Source organism: Geotrypetes seraphini, chromosome 8 (assembly GCF_902459505.1).
Source record: "Geotrypetes seraphini chromosome 8, aGeoSer1.1, whole genome shotgun sequence".
NCBI classification, from domain to species: domain Eukaryota; kingdom Metazoa; phylum Chordata; class Amphibia; order Gymnophiona; family Dermophiidae; genus Geotrypetes; species Geotrypetes seraphini.
This window is the reverse complement of record NC_047091.1, coordinates 62,005,646-62,023,418: the sequence shown is the minus strand read 5'-3', so window position 1 is coordinate 62,023,418 and position 17,773 is coordinate 62,005,646. Positions and strand designations below refer to the sequence as shown.

General features: G+C 44.0%; 1 protein-coding gene across 1 annotated transcript in view; it reads left to right on the top strand.

Moving 5' to 3' along the window:
• RASGRP4 (RAS guanyl releasing protein 4) overlaps positions 1-17,773 on the top strand; it is a 119,273-nt gene that overhangs the window by 99,206 nt on the left and 2,294 nt on the right. The window contains exons 12-15 of the mRNA XM_033956455.1: positions 3,477-3,586; positions 6,818-6,941; positions 10,502-10,538; positions 14,298-14,596. Of these exons, the coding sequence (XP_033812346.1) occupies positions 3,477-3,586; positions 6,818-6,941; positions 10,502-10,538; positions 14,298-14,596 (570 nt within the window). The remainder of the gene's footprint in view (positions 1-3,476; positions 3,587-6,817; positions 6,942-10,501; positions 10,539-14,297; positions 14,597-17,773) is intronic.

The window sequence follows — 17,773 nt, the reverse complement described above, 5'->3', positions numbered from 1 at the left end:
TTGTAAGGCTGCGGTTTGGTCCTCCTTGCATTCTTTTGTTCGTCATTATTGGGTTGATGTGCAGGCGCGTCGGGACGCGGTGTTCGGTGAGCGTGTACTGGTATCGGCCCTTCGGGGGTCCCGCCCGTGAGAGGGACTGCTTTGGTACGTCCCATTCGTAAAGTTAACCTCTACTGGTCTGGAGAGTGCTAAAGAAGGAGAAATTAGGTTCTTACCTGCTAATTTACTTTCTTTTAGCTTCTCCAGACCAGTAGAGGTCCCCACCCTGTCTGTTGTTGTTGTTGTTGGGGCTGTTGCGCGGGCAGTTTTTGGTTTTTGCTGCGGGTTCTAGTATTTTTCTAGGGCCGGGGAGAATTGAAGAACAGCGGCTGTGGCTCGGCTGGCTTAGCTGGCGAGCTGTGGGGACATTCTTCCTTCGGGAATTTCTCCTCTGCATTTTCCAACAGCATTTTGGGTATGTTATTTGTTACTCCTTTCGGAGTATTGTTTTTTCTCTCTGTTGTTTTCCAGTTCTTGGTTCTGCTTGGCTATTCGGCAGACTGAGGGAAATAGAGAGGAGGGGCTAGGATATACTGTCCCAAAGTTTTGTTTTCAGTCTCCACCTGCTGGTCATGATTAGATATATACCCATTCGTAAAGTTAACCTCTACTGGTCTGGAGAAGCTAAAAGAAAGTAAATTAGCAGGTAAGAACCTAATTTCTCCTTACAAATCAAGTAATAAACAAAAAATGTAATATAGTCCTCATCAAGAAGACAAGGAAAGAAATAAAGCAGACAAGAAATAATAATAGCACTTAGAAATGAACCAAAAACAGGCTATTATGACAGCACTGAGACTTTCTCTTAAGGACTAATCAAAAACCAAACCCCTCAAAAGACCAACTTAGATATCTGAGATTCAGAACTATTGAAAATATTTTTTTTCCCAAATGCATCCTACCAGGTCCTGAGAAATCTACAGGAGAACCTCAAAAATGGACCACCTAGAATTAATACCTATAGCTTCAAGCCTAGGAAAGAATTCCATCTCACCTGAGTGGCCCAAACCACACCAGGGAAGACTTTTTAAAGAAAGTTCTCAATATAAGACCTTTATCCCTCTCATTGGCAAACAGGACTTAATTGCTAATCTAATTTCTTCTAGAGCAGTGTATTGCAAACTGCTTCCAGGTTTGCCACGAGTCACCGGCATGGAGGAGAGGCGCCGGCACTGGCTGACTGCTTATAGGACGTACCTCTCACAGCAAGAGGTACGACCTGTAGGCAGTCAGCCGACGACTCAACTCCTCGCCAGTGTCTCTCCTCTCCCCGCACCTCCCCTCCTCCAGAACCCTCCACCGGCGAAGTGACAAGATCAGGGTCGCGACCGGAGGGCTTCCACATATACGCAGACATCAATATGATGACATCACACATGTGCATGATGTCATTGCGTTGATGTCTGCGCACTTCCGGATGCCTTCCGGCTGTGGCACTGGGTTTAGTGTGCCATGGCGCCGAAAAGTTTGCGGAACACTGTTCTAGAGCTACACCCCCACAGTTAAATCAGAAGAATTTTCCAGGAAGCCAGTTAAATCTAAAGCTTCCAGGTCCTTCTCATAGATAAAATGCACCCTCTGTTATGCTTATCAAACACGTCTTCTTAGCTAGGCAATAGTTGGAAATAGTTGTTATAGATGGATTCTGGTGCAGGATCCCACTGGAAACACAGAAATAGAAATCAAATGCATATGAACCACTAAATTCATCTGGACAGCCCATTATGTCTTCCCACTGTACTGACAAAGATCCCACTACATCTCTGGTCTCTTCTGACCATTACTCTGCCCATTAGGTCAGTTGGTGCCTAGGCAATACAGCTTTTTAAAGAGAAGATATGTGAAGGTGAAACTTATGCTGGTACTTAGTAGGTTAAAGTTGCTGTCATATCATGGCTGACCCAGTTCTCTCTAAGGAGATGGAATAATATGATTGGAGGGGCCCCTCACTGATGTGATGAGCAGATTACATTAGCTGATATAAAGATTGTAGCCCAAACCAACTTCCTGTTCTACACAAATGCACCAGCCCCTACTATAGAAGAAGAAAAATAGGTCATCACTTCCCCAAGCCAAAACAGTACTTTACAGAACACAGAGAAACATATCAGAAGAAAACAGGAGTCTAGCCCCCCAAATTCAAAGCTCTGGATTTCAGACATACTGACTTTGGTAATATGGGGAAATACCTGAAGCAGGAGCTGGTAGGTTAGGAGGATATAAAGGGGAAAGACAGCTATAAAAGGGAGGAAAAGGAAAATTATGGTTATTCTGAGAGGTGACTACAAAAATCATGGCAAAAAATCCAAAGGCAGCATTTGCAAAATACAAAAGATCACAAAGAGAACACCACCACAAACAAGAACAGTGCAAAAAACTGAGATACAAAGAAAAAAAATCAGGATGGCACAAAACAGACGGCTAAAAATGGCTAAAGATGGCACAAAACAGATGGCTAAAAATGGCTAAAGATGTAAAGTGAAGCAATAAGACTATTTTTTCATGTATACTGGGGAAAGGAGGAAGACCAGAGGTGGAATTAAAATGAAAGGGCTTTGGTGCATTTGCCGTGGGAGAATCACTACTGTGCCATTGTAAAAAGAATCTGTAAAGATGCTGAGGGGTCAATATGTGGAAATTGATGAGTGGAAAGTGGAAACAGTCAATAGATACACATGAAGATGGCTCAGGGCTGAACTGCTTAAAAAAAAAAAAAATTAACTTAAATTTTATCAACGTGTCTGCAGCTAAAGCACACTACATCCTTTTCTTATAAAATATCAAGTTCACAGTCCCCTCGCCAGCCTTTTCCCCAGATACAGAGCCGTGGAAGATAACAGGGATCAGTCCCTGAGGGATTTTCCCTAAGCAGGGATATGGGAAATCATTCCCCTAGGCTTCAACCAATGCTCACCACCATCACCATACCAGATCAGTTAAGATGTCTGCACCATCTGCTGGACACAGAGTAGTAATGGCTAGGGAGCTCTCGGGTACCAGTCTTATAAGGAAGGACAGTTCCTTTGGCACATTTTACAGTTTCTGTCTACTAGCAGGGGGACATAATTCATTTTTTTGTAGTGGTTTGGTAGGGATGTACAAGAATTGTGTGTATATTGGAAGACCACTGAAGAAACATCTACGTACATTGGTTGACAAAAGCATGTGTGTGTATTGTAAAGGGAAAATGAAAGAAGGAATGGTGGAAAGGGTATATTGAGTGGAAGAGTGGGTATGTTGGAAGGTAAGATTGTATTAAGAAAATGGAAGGAGGGAATAATGTGTATTTGGAGAGAGCTGGAAGGAGTGTGTACAAGTCTTGGAAAGAAGGAAGAGGGAAAATAGTATTTGTATTGCACATTCAAAGGGAGGAATGAAAGCATGTGTTTATTGGACAAGAAGAAAAAGATTAAATTACGTCTTTCCCATTCCCACAGTCCATACTGGAGAACTATGATCCTGAGCAGAGTGGCTACATATCCCTGGAAGACTTTGAAAAGATAGCAGCAAATTTTCCTCTCTTTTTTCAAGGCCTGGAGAAAGATCGGTAAGTAGAGAGAGGCTGTGATTTCTGCCTTTTAAAAAATTTTGTCCTGTCTCAAAACTCCTCATTTCAATGTCTCCAACACAGCCTATGTCTCCAACAATTGCAGAACACGTGTCCATAGTTTTTTTGTTATAATAATTTTACCTTAACAGTTTGTTAACAGAATGGACTGTGCCACTTTTATTTCCAGCTCATTGTGTTCTTGGGCCTGTTCATTTTAACATTTTTACAAATGATATTGCTCAAGGGTTGTCGGGTAAAATTTGCCTTTTTGCGGATGATACCAAAATCTGCAATAGAGTAGACACACCGGATGGTGTGAATAACATGAAGAAAGACCTGGCGAAGCTTGAAGAATGGTTTGAAATTTGGCAGCTAAAATTTACTGCTAAGAAATGCAAGATCATGCATTTTATTTATTTATAAAAAAATTTATATACCGCATACAACTATGCAGTTTACATATCACATACATAATATCTTAAGTTCCCTGTGATTTCCACATATAACATAGACATAACTAGACACCATTAACACCCCCCCTCCCCCCCGATATAAAATATCAGTATATCAAGTCAAATCAGATTTCAAAAATTAAGGCTCCAAAAACCCGAAGGAATGGTACAGTTTAGGGGGGTGAAGAACTTATGTGCACAATGGAAGAGTAGGACTTGGGTGTGATTGTATGTGATGAGCTTAAGGTGGCCAAACAGGTTGAAAAGGTGATGGCGAAGGATGCTAGGTTGCCTAGGGAGAGGTATGGCCAGTAGGAAAAAGGAGGTATTGATGCCTTTGTAAAAGACTTTGGTGAGACCTCATTTAGAATATTGTGTACAATTCTGGAGGCCGCACCTTCAAAAAAAATACATAAAAGATGGGGTTGGTCCAGAGGAAGGCTATTAAAATTGGGTGTGGTCTTCCTGATAAGGTGTATGGGGACAGACTTAAAGATCTCAATCTGTATACTTTGGAGGAAAGGCGGGGAGAAGGGAGATATGATAGAGATGTTTAAATACCTACGTAATATATATGAGTCGAGTCTCTTTCATTTGAAAGGAAACTGCAATGCAAGGGCATAGGATGAAGTTAAGAGGTGATAGGCTCCGGCGTAATCTGAGGAAATACTTTTTTACGGAAAGGGCGGTAGATGCATGGAACAGTCTCCCGGAAGAGGTGGTGGAAACAGAGGCTGTGTCTGAATTCAAGATGGCCTGGGATAGGCACGTGGGATCCCTCAGAGAGAGATAGAGATCATGGTTACTGCGGATGGGCTGACTAGATGGGCCATTTGGCCTTTATCTGCCGTCATGTTTCTATGTAACCCTCCATTGACGCAGACTAAACCATTCAAGGATAGGAAAATACTTCAATAGTGGGATGCAACTTGCCTTGAGCTACAACTGAAAAAAGGCCTGAGTAAGTCCAAATAACTATCAGTTCAATAGTTTGAAGGGTTAAGATTGGGAATGATGGGAAAATGACAGAAAACTATTAAAGGAATAAAATGCACATTGAACAAACTAGTTAGTTATAGGACAGTCAAGGGATGGCAGTCCCTTCCTAAAGTTCAATTACAAGCAGTTTATATGACTATGTTTATGTTTATTTAAGGTACTTATATACCACCTTTTGTAATACCATCAAGGCGGTTTTTACAATCAGGTACTCTAAGGGCTCCTTTTACGAAGGTGCGTTAGAGCCTTAACGCACAGAATAACGTGCGCGCTAGCCGCTACCGCCTCCTTTTAAGCAGGCAGTAGTTTTTCAGCTAGCATGTGCTATAGCGCGTGCTAATCCGGTGCGTGCAATAAAAACAGTAGGGCACCTTTGTAAAAGGAGCCCTAAGTATTTTCCCTATCTGTCCCAGCGGTACCTACAGTACCTGGGGCAGTGGAGGGTTATGTGACTTGTCCGGGGTCACAGGGAGCAATACTACCGTGGCTTTGTAAAAAGGGCCCTTAATCTTCAACTTCAACTTGGGTTTTGAATTTCTGATCTTGTAATTCCTGGAATGACTGTTCCCAGCTTCTTATTTTTTTAAGCCACTTTGAACTGTAACTGGTATGAGCGGTATAAAATTACTAGATAACTGAAATGTAGTTTGTTTCATTATTTTTATATTTATTCGTATTTAATATACCTTGATTTGAAATACATCATGGTGGCGTATCATTAAAAAAATGAACAGGACAAATAATACCAAAACAGGACATAACAGTAAAAATCACCTTGCAGTACTTTTGGTCTAGGCAGAGTAAAAATGAAAAACTTGAATTGAATCTCCTAAACTGTATTAAAGAAGGAAAGATAGGGCTGCAAGAGACTTCAAGAGCTCATCTGGCCCATTTCCCTATCCTCTGCGCAGAATTCACTCTACAGGCAGAACTGCGGGTTAAATAGTTTATTATCCTTCTGGAATAATAATAATAATAACTTTATTCTTTTATACCACCATAACCAAAAGTTCTAGGCGGTTTACACTAAAAAGAGCTGAACAATCAGTGAAATACAATAATACAGTAAAAAAATACAAATATTTGTAAAATAGAATTTCAGTAATAAAACTCACTAGGTAATAAACTTATCGGACAAAGTGGTCTTAATTAATTTCCGAAAACTGCAATAGGATAACATAGCTTGCTGAATACATTTACCTAACCAGGATTGTTGCCTACCAGCTTGAAATGCTAGGGTCCTATCTAAGAAGGTCTTATATCTACACCCATTAATTTTTGGATAAGCAAATAAGTAGAAGTTTCTAGTTTCTCTTGATGGTCTATGCAACACAAAATGAGGAAAAAGGTAAGCTGGAGACAATCCCGATATCAGCTTAAAGCAGACACAGGAAAATTTGAATAATACTCTTGCCTCCAAAGGCAGCCAATGAAGTAAACGATAATATGGACTAATATGATCATTCTTTTTTAAACCAAAAATCAATCGAACAGCTGTATTCTGAATTATCCTTAATTTCCTTAGAATTTTTTTGGGTGCGACTACCGTAAATAGATGATGTTACAATAGTCTAAAATAGATAAAACTAATGCCCGCACCAATAGTCTGAACGATAAAGGATGAAAATATTTTTTTATGGTTCTTAATTTCCACAGTGTAAAACAGCATTTTTGTACCACTAAGTTTGTGTGTTCTGCTAGTGTTAAATATTGGTCTAGTGTGACTCCCAGAATCTGAACTGCAGGACTTTCCAACCTCTCCCTTTCTCTCCAACAGAAAGGGGCCAGTTAGCCGTGAAGAGATCATGGCCTCCTTCACGAAGGCAAGCTCGAATCCAGAACTCAGCTTTCTGGAGATCGTGTCCAAGAAGCGCACTTGCAACTGTAGGAGCAGGAGCCCAGTATGTACCCTCTTGACACCGTATTTCCTACAAAATAGCCCTTTTATCATTTAAAATCCGTCAGTCAAATCTTCCTCTATTTTTGAACAGACCATTCTTAAATTCTTATGTTCAAGCGACCAAAATTTCTTAGCTGTCCTACTCACTAAAAATCATAGGCACCAGACGTAATGAGATATTTTCAACACCGCACCAGTTCTAGAACTCCCTCCTTTCTTATCTCAGAGAAGACGACGCTTTAGATAGGTTCAAAAGTTCCTTAAAGGCCTTTTTATATAAGGATGCTTTCAAAAACTAAACCTTGTACCAGGGTCCTGATAACGTATATTTTGCCTACTCTTACACTTGTTTTCCCCCAACCTATTGTTGTAACCCTCATTGTTCCTTTTTCTCCTTCAAAATTGAAGTTCTACCTTCTTCCCTTATGTCAGATTCGTCTGTCTGCGTTTGTCTTAGTTAGTATTTTAAACAATTTTGTCTCCCCTATTTTTAAATATGTACACTGCTTAGAAACTTTTTATTAAGCGCTTGCATCCAATTTTAAATAAACTGCGTAAAATAAAATAAGTAAACTGCGAGACACTTTTCTCTCTTCATCATTTTGCACTCTTCTTATCGGCAGCAGACATGGAGCCATGTTATAATGGCAATCATAGCTGCTGCGGTAGGAGGATCTAATGGCCTCCATTCTTTCATTTCTGAAACTAGAGCCTGTGTCTTTTGCATCTCCTTCTGCTTCTTTGTCTGCTGATGGAGGAAGCATTACCTGAAACACCTACCGTATTTTCGCGGATATAACGCGCACCTGTGTAAAACGCGCACAGGGGTATAGCGCGCAGAAATCACGATGATATGTACCAAAACTTTTCTATACCGCGCTCAGGCATATAACGCGCATGATGCCCGACGCTCCTTTCGCCCGCCCTGACTTTCCGTGCGCTGTCCCAACTCTCCGTTCACCCCCCCTGACTTCCGTGCACTGCCCTGACTTTCCGTGCGCTGTCCTGACTCTCCGTTCACCCCCCCTGACTTTCCGTGCACTGTCCCCCCTTGAAGTCCTGTCCCCCCTTGAAGGTCTGTCCCCATCCTGAAAGCCTGATGCCCCCCCCGACGTCCGATACATCCCCCCCCCGGCAGGACCACTCGCACCCTCACCCCGAAGGACCGCCGACTCCCCAACAATATCGGGCCAGGAGGGAGCCCAAACCCTCCTGGCCACGGCGACCCCCTAACCCCACCCCGCACTACATTACGGGCAGGAGGGATCCCAGGCCCTCCTGCCCTCGACGCAAACCCCCTCCCCCCAACGACCGCCCCCCCCAAGAACCTCCGCCCGTCCCCCAGCCGACCCGCGACCCCCCTGGCCGACCCCCACGACCCCCCCACCCCCCTTCCCCGTACCTTTGGAAGTTGGCCGGACAGACGGGAGCCAAACCCGCCTGTCCGGCAGGCAGCCAACGAAGGAATGAGGCCGGATTGGCCCATCCGTCCTAAAGCTCCGCCTACTGGTGGGGCCTAAGGCGCGTGGGCCAATCAGAATAGGCCCTGGAGCCTTAGGTCCCACCTGGGGGCGCGGCCTGAGGCACATGGGCCAAACCCGACCATGTGTCTCAGGCCGCGCCCCCAGGTGGGACCTAAGGCTCCAGGGCCTATTCTGATTGGCCCACGCGCCTTAGGCCCCACCAGTAGGCGGAGCTTTAGGACGGATGGGCCAATCCGGCCTCATTCCTTCGTTGGCTGCCTGCCGGACAGGCGGGTTTGGCTCCCGTCTGTCCGGCCAACTTCCAAAGGTACGGGGAAGGGGGGTGGGGGGGTCGTGGGGGTCGGCCAGGGGGGTCGCGGGTCGGCTGGGGGGGCGGTCGGAGGTTCTTGGGGGGGGCGGTCGTTGGAGGGAGGGGGGTTTGCGTCGAGGGCAGGAGGGCCTGGGATCCCTCCTGCCCGTAATGTAGTGCGGGGTGGGGTTAGGGGGTCGCCGTGGCCAGGAGGGTTTGGGCTCCCTTCTGGCCCAACTACACAAAGGTACGGGGAAGGCGGGTGGGGGTGTCGTGGGGGTCGGCCAGGGGGGTCGCGGGTCGGCTGGGGGACGGGCGGAGGTTCTTGGGGGGGGCGGTCGTTGGGGGGAGGGGGTTTGCGTCGAGGGCAGGAGGGCCTGGGATCCCTCCTGCCCGTAATGTAGTGCGGGGTGGGGTTAGGGGGTCGCCGTGGCCAGGAGGGTTTGGGCTCCCTCCTGGCCCGATATTGTCGGGAAGTCGGCGGTCCTTCGGGGGGGGGGGGATGTATCGGACGTCGGGGAGTCGGCTGGGCAAGAGGGCTTGGGCTCCCTCTTGCTCCGATCGTGGATGCGGGTGCGGGTGGGAGCGCGTGCGAGCGGTCGTTCGGGGTGGGGGTGCGAGCGGTCCTGCTGGGGGGGTGAATCGGGCGTCGGGCGGGGTGGGAACTGTGTTTAAAAACTTTTCTATACCGCGCTCAGGCATATAACGCGCGAGGGGTATGCGCGGTAGGTAAAATCGCGTATAACGCGCGCGTTATATCCGCGAAAATACGGTAATTACTTAACGCTAATATCGGAAAAAGTTACCAAACCTGTCCTGCACTGTTATTAGCATAATCACCCATGTTAGCTCAGTAAGAATTGTTAAACTATGTATGTAAAGTGCCAACCCGTTATGGGCTCTTCTGGGATAACGGGCTATAAAATCGAATAAATAAATACTTGTATAGCTCTGTGAAAGCAGAGCGCAGTGAGCAGTGGAACGTTATATCCTACTGCCTTACAATAATTCTCTTTCCTTCTGTTTTGGCTGCCACGAGCAAAGCCACTAAAAATTCAACCCAGACTGCTGTACCCTCTTGGAGATATTGCTGTCTTTTCCACTGCATGGAATCAGTGGTGTAGTAAGGGGGGGAGGGCGGACCGCCCCGGGCATGGTCTTGGTAGGGGTGCCGGCACCCAGCCTTCTCTTGGTCTCCTTGCTCCTTCCCGATCCCCTCCACATGTTCCCCTTCCCTCCCCTCGCACCCTCTTTAATTTTCCCTGCGCGAGCAGCGTTACGAGCTTGCTGCCCACATCGGCGTCCGTGTCGCCTCTCTCTGACATCGCTTCCGGGCCCCACACCTAGTCAGTGACGTCAGAGGGATAGTTGACACGATGCTGGCAGCAAGTTTGTGATGTTGCTCCCACCTGGGAAATTAAAAAGGTACGGGGGAAGGGAAGGAAGCACATGTGCAGCAGGGTGGGGTCAGGAAGAAGCAGGGGGGAGAGAGGAGTGTACCACTCACCTCACTACGCCACTGCATGGAATTCTCAGTTTTAGGCACTTTAGGGTTCTCGGTTTGCTTTGCTGCTGCTTCTTAGGATGAAGTCCCTTTCAGGAAAGCTGGAAATCATTTTCAGCTGGGCAATCAGCCACCGTCCTCATAAACTGAGCAACCAAAATAGTAAACTAGCCATATTTTTAATTTAAATGTTTCATCGTTTGCAATTGATCAAAGCTCTCCCTTTATGCTGCCACACTTCCCAAGGTTATCCTAGTACAATTCATTTTGGTTTTCCTTTTCAGCTCTGGGATGAAGCAACACAGGGATACCGATGGCAAGGTAAATCAGAAAGCAGCAGAGCAGAAGGGTCTGAAGAGTAAAGCCATGACCCCTGAACTGAGCGTAGTGAGAATTTTTGCTTCTTAGTCCCTAATGTCTAAAGCAGGCTTATCCAACCTTTTTCTATTGGGGGCCACATTTTATATTTTGTAACATTTGGAGGGCCAAAACATTAATTGTAGCATTTTGTTGCATGTTTCACCAAATAGTGTCAAAATACAATGGTGTGTTGTCCCCTCTCCAGCCTTTACCCAGTCCCTCTCATCTAACCACTCGGCCTTTGTCTCTCTTGTATGCCCCCTCCACCCATTCTTCACCCAGTCTCTTTTCCCTCACCTGGCTTTGGCTTTAAAAGATAAGGCTCTCTGCAAGTTTGAGGCACACAGTGCTAGAAGTTTGGGTTGGTCTCAAGAGACCTGAAACTGCATACCAATCTGAACTTCTGGTACTGCATGGCTCAAGTTTACAGAGAGCTGTAGTGGTGGAAGCAGGAATCCTACATAGGGTTACTAGATTTTCCAGAACTAAAATATTAAAAGTCTGTATGGAAGGATTAGGTTCTTACCTCGATAATCCTCTTTCCTGTAGAACAGCATATCAGTCCTTACAGATGGCTTGTGTATCCCAACTCGTGAGTTGGATTGTAGAAGAAATCAATCATTTTACTCAACTCCGCCTCCTTATCTCCCTGGACAGTGCCCTCTCTCTTCAGTCTGTACCAAAGCAAGCGATAGCCCCTAAAAGAGGAAATGATAACAAAGAGAAGTTTGGGTGACTCCACGATAACGTTAACTTTGCTCTGTAATAGGAACAAAAAACAGTAAATAAACATAGCAATAGAAAAACTAAAGGTACAGGCCGCCCCCTTTTTACGAACAGGGGTCCTTGTTCTATCTTCGGTGTCCCAATGCGCCCCTCTCCCTCCCGTGTTCCAATGCGCCTCTCTCATGTTAAGTCACTAGCAACTGTTAAAATTGCTAACTTTACTAAGCATGTAAACTGCCACTTCTTATTGATAATTCAGGGAGAAGTTGCTGAAACTATCCTGCTCTGTATGTATGTAAACTGCTACCGTGTATTAAGTATGTAGACTAATAAGAAATTACCTAATTCTAATATTGGGAAAAGTTACTAAACCTGCCCTGCACTGTTATTAGCATAATCACCCATGTTAGCTCAGTAAGAATTGTTAAACTACAAACTCTTACTATGTATGTAAAGTGCCAACCCGTTATGGGCTCTTCTGGGATAATGGGCTATAAAATTGAATAAATAAATAATACTTGTATAGCTCTGTGAAAGCAGAGTGCAGTGAGCAGTGGAATGCTATATCCCACTGCCTTACAATAATTCTCTTTCCTTCTGCTTTGGCTGCCATGAGCAAAGCCACTGAAAATCCAACCCAGACTATTATTCAATGCACGCTGTATCCATCTGAAGCAGGACAGGGCATAAGGAATCATATACTGCTCTATAGGAAAGGGGATTATCGAGGCAAGAATCGATGAGGGCGTGCTGAAAAGTTCTCAGCCCAACCAAGAAGGGAATGACATGGAGCCATGAAACGTACAAGTTATTCCACATATTCAGCCCTAAGTTCAACACACTTGGCACATCGCGTCTGAAGTTTCCCAAAAAAATACTCTGTTGTCTGTTCACTGAAATACTGCTGCAATCACCTCTGAATCACTTGAAAATTATCATACTTTCAAACTTTTTTTAAAGTTTGGAAACAGAAACTAGTCAGAAGAAGCAAGATCTGGTGAGTAGGGTGGATGGTCTATGCACTGAAACCCAATTGCATCAAAACACCCGTCCTTTTGCCAGTCTTGTGAGCAGGTGCATTGTCTTGCAAAAAGAGAACTCCATTCCACAGCTTCCCTCTCCTTTTTTTTCTTTCAATGCCTCCTTTAAATCAGCACAGCAAGTTACAATAGTATTCTGCATTAACTGTTTGGCCCCTTGGAAGGTAGTCAGTCATTACAACAGCTTCCTGATCCTAAAACACTGTGACCATGATCTTTCCTGCTGACTTTTGGGTTTTGAATCACCTTGTCCTTGGAGAACCTGAGTGTCGCCATTGCATGGACTATTGTAACCATGTTTCATTAACAGTAAATAGCCATTCCAAAATGTTGGCAAAATCCGTAAGGAATCGGATGCTGTTTGCACAGGACACAATGTTCCCTCCAAACTTTGCAGGTGTCCTCCAAATGCATTCTTGCCAGTGGGGGAGATGATTCAATATTGTATTTCTAATCACTAGGTATTGGCAGTTCCTTATGGAGTTCGGCAGAACTTACCTGTCTGTCCCTTTGCTATTGAAAATGTGATAATGAAACAGCACCCTCCCAAACACACACCCTGGTAGGCGACTTCCACACAACTTAGAGGGAACATTGGCTATACGAGGAGGGGCTGAAAAGTTCTCAGGCCAAACGACTTCCTCAATTCTGAATGTTATTTTGCCACTATAGCTGAAAAGAATATTATCTTATTTTGCAAAATGCCAATTTGCAGAATCGTCAACAAAAAGTGTGAAATTTTCAAGTGTGGAACTCTAAGCCATCATGAAGCTCCTATTCCTGCAGAAAAAATACTCCAAAGGAAATCCATGAATGTATGATGTAAACATTGAGTGATAAATGCCCATCATACTCCACAATGAAGAAGTGTTGTGCAAACTTTCAGGGTAGAGATTTTGAGATCAAAGATGTAGCAAGGTCTGGGAGGCCTCAAATGGTGTCAGCTCCTGAAACTGTTGACCATGTCCATGACCAGATTTTGGTAGATTGTCAGATATTGGCTAAACAATTGCTGAGACACTACAGATATCCAGGGAACGTGTTGGGTGTATAATCCACAAGCCAAGCGGGTGCCTAAATGTTTGAATTCTGATGAAAAATGACATTGAGTGGACACTCCAAATTGATTTTGCTGCATTTTAAGTGATCTGGTACCAACCTTTTGAAATGACTAACTACTGTTGATGAAACATGGTTATACCACTATGATCCTGAGACAAAACAACAGTCCATGCAATAGCAGCACTCAAGGCCAAGGAAATTCAAGACCCACAAATCAAAAGGAAAGGTTATGGCCACAGTTTTTTGGGATTAGGAAGGTATTGTAATGACTGACTAGCTTCCAAGGGACCAGACAGTTAATGCAGAATACTACTGTAACTTGCTGTGCCGATTAAAGGAAGCATTGAAATTAAAAAAAGGAGAGGGAAGCTGCGGAAAAGAGTTCTCTTTTTGCAAGACAATGCACCTGCTCACAAAGCTAAAAAAAAATGATGGATGTTTTGACACAGTTGGGGTTTCAGTGCATAGACCATCCACCCTACTCACTTGCTTCATCTGACTATTTTCTGTTTCCAAACCTTAAAAAGAGCGTGACAATTTTCAAGTGATTCAGAGGTGATTGCAGCAGTAGAGCAGCATTTCAATGACCAGACATCAGAGCATTTTTGGGGTTACAGAAACTTCAGACACGATGTGCCGAGTTTGTTGAACTTAGGGTTGAATAAGTGGAATAGCTTTTAAGTTTCATGGCTCCATGTCATTCCCCTTCTTGGTTTGGCTGAGAACCTTTCAGCACCCCCTCATATCAGATACTCTTCTTTTAACATATCCTTATCATTGAGCACTCTATGTGGGACAGAAAATGACAGGAAGTGTCACTAATAAGCCACCAGTAGAGATCCTGGATTAAAAGGCCTTCTTTATTCACCCTCTGCACACATCTCCTGAACAGGTTCAGAGGAAGAAGCTTTTTTGCCTTCACACAGTCCAAGCAGCAATCGAAAGTCTGAACACAAAGAACGCACTGTTATGACAATGGGAGGTCCTGCTCGGAAAAGCTCCATCTGTACTAGGCCCCTGAGGACAACGCATAAAGAGACACAGACCGAAGGGTTCTTTCCTCCTGGGACAAACCCGACCATTCTCAAGCCCAACCCCTCAGAGACTCTGATCAGCATTCAGCACCCACAGGAAGAATGGAGCAGCCTGTGCATGGCAGCCAGCAAGGACCACCTCAAACAACTAAGAGAGGTACAAAATATATGTGAAAAAGAACAAGTGTGTGCTAGTACAAAAGTGTATGAGATTGTGTGCAGTACAAAGTGCAAAATCGCACGCACACATGTATATCTCTGGGAAAAGGTGACTAAAGCCACTGGAAAAAAAAATAAAGTTTTAATGAATTCCGTTATAGCAGTGGTCTCAAACTCAAACCCTTTGCAGGGTCATATTTTGGATTTGTAGGTACTAGAACATAAGAACATAAGAAGTTGCCTCCACTAGGTCAGACCGAGGTCCATCTCGCCCAGTGGTCCGCTCCCGCGGTGGCCCCTCAGGTCTGTGACCTGTGAAGTGGTTTCTGACCACTTCTATAACCTACCTCAAGTTCTATCTGTACCCCTCTATCCCTTTATCCTCCAGGAACCTATCCAAACCCTCCTTGAACCCCTGTACAGAGTTCTGGCCTATCACATCCTCCGGAAGCGCGTTCCATGTGTCCACCACCCTCTGGGTAAAAAAGAACTTCCTAGCATTTGTTCTAAACCTGTCCCCTTTCAATTTCTCCGAGTGACCCCTAGTGCTTGTGGCTCCCCACAGTTTGAAGAATCTGTCCTTATTCACTTTCTCTATGCCCTTAAGGATTTTGAAGGTTTCTATCATGTCCCCTCTAAGTCTCCTCTTCTCAAGGGAGAACAGCCCCAGCATTTTTAACCTGTCAGCGTATGAAAAATTTTCCATACCTTTTATCAGTTTAGTCGCCCTCCTCTGCACTCCCTCGAGTACCGCCATGTCCTTCTTGAGGTACGGCGACCAGTATTGAACACAGTACTACAGGTGTGGGCGCACCATTGCGCGATACAGCGGCATGATGACTTCCTTCGTCCGGGTTGTGATACCCTTTTTGATGATGCCCAGCATTCTGTTTGCTTTCTTTGAGGCTGTCGCACATTGCGCTGATGGTTTCAGTGATGTGTCGACCATCACCCAGCTTTCCAGGTTACTCACCCCTAGCAGTGTTCCCCCCATTTTGTAGCTGAACATCAGGTTCTTTTTCCCTACATGCATGACCTTGCATTTCTCTACGTTAAAACTCATTTGCCACTTTTTTGCCCAGTCTTCCAGTCTCGTTAGGTCCCTTTGCAGGTCTTCACAGTCTTCCGTGTTTCTAACCCTGCTGCAGAGTTTGGTGTCATCAGCAAATTTGATAACCTCAGAAAAAATAGTGAATGTCTTATTAAAGAAATGACAATTTTGCATGAGGTAAAACTTTATAGTTTATAAATCTTTCCTTTTGGCTAAGTCTTAATAATAATATTGTAATTTATAGTTAAAGAGACATATGATCAAGAAACTGTTTTATTTTACTTTTGTGATTATGATAAACATACTGAGGGCCTCAAAATAGGACCTGGCGAGCCACATGTGGTCCCCGGCCGCGAGTTTGAGACCACTGCGTTATTGTTAAAACCAGGAGTACTAGCCCTTGGGGTGACTTTCTATTTACGTCACCTATGTAAATGCGTTGTACATTATTCTTCACAAAAGTTTGTCTTTTTTGAACCCTTTCAACTATCCACGTTTCTCTCTATGTCACGTATGGAAATAGAAAAAGATAAGATCTAAAACCCTAATATGAGAAACAGTGATTTTCCCTCTGTTCAGCTAACCTAGCCTATGTTCTATTTAAGTTTTCCTTAGTTCGTTAAATATATCTTGGATCTACTAAAGGTGGACTTGAGCTGGGGACTAAGCTAATAATTTTGTTCTTTTTTATTGATTATATGGAATAATTTTCTTTCTTATGTTTAGATCCTGCTTTCTGTACAAGTTTAAACTTGATATGTTTAATCTAAAATTGATAAATAAATAAATAATAATAAAAAACCCCTGTAATACAACAGTCCAAATCCTTTTACATTAAAAACTAAAAAAGTTTAAACATGTAACTTTTTCAAACTGCTTATAGATCCCATGCCATGAAAAATCAGTTATAAGAACATAAGAATTGCCCAGCAGTCCGCTCACGCGGCGGCCCTCTGGTCAAAGACCAGCACCTTAACTGAGACTAGCCCTACCAGCGTACGTCCTTGTTATTCTCAGCATTTTGAACCCACTACTTTAGTCACCTTTTCCCAGAGATGGTCACATTATCAGCACCTGCAACTGTGTATGTTTCTTCCAGTACTTCTCCGAGTGCATTTGTGAATCTAGTGTGCTGCATCTTACTTCTAATGTGGATATCTGAAGAGAGGCTGTGAGAAAGATCTATTCTCTGCCTTCCAGGACCCTCTCACCTAAACTGTGTGGTTTAGAAACATGACAGCAGATAAAGGTGGAATAGCCCATCCACTACCTACTCTTCTCCATAAGAGATCCCATATGCTTGTCCCACACTATCTTAAATTCAGAAACAGTTTTCGCCTCCACCACCTCTACCGGGAGACTATTCCATGCATCTACCACCCTTTTTGCAAAGAAGTATTTCCTTAGATTATTCCTGAGCCTATCACCACTTAACTTCATCCTACGTCTTCTCCTTCTGGAGTTTTCCTGCCTTTGAAAAGACACCTCCTGTACATTAACACCACAGAACTTTTTAAACATCTTTTATCATATCCCCTTCTCTCTCATCTTTCTTCCAGAGTATACATATTAGGGTCTCTAAGGGCTCCTTTTACAAAGGTATGCTAGCCGCTCCCGCCTCCTTTTAAGTAGGCAGTAATTTTTCGGCTAGCGCACGCTAATCTTGTGCGTGCACTAAAAACACTAGCGCACCTTTGTAAAAGGAGCCCTAAGTCTGTCCTCTGGACTGACTCCATCCTATTTATATCTTTTTGAAGGTACAATCTCCAGAAGTGTACACAGTATTCTAAATGGGGCCTCACCAGAGACTTATACAATGCAATTATCACCTCCCTTTTCCTACTGGCTATTCCTCTCCTTATGCACCCAAGCATTTTGTTGCCTTTTCTGTTTTGCCACCTTGAGATCATCAGACACAATCATCCCCCAAGACCTGCTCTTCCGTACATTTGGATAGCCAATATTCAGCAGGAGATAATCAAGTAGGAAATGCTCGTATGTTTATTATATTTATGAAAAAGTTTAAACCACACTTCGGTTTGGCAACAGCACGGTGTTCAAAATATAAAAACTAGAAATGAAAAGAACGCCATAAAAAATAGGAAAGCAAAAGAACAGTAAAGA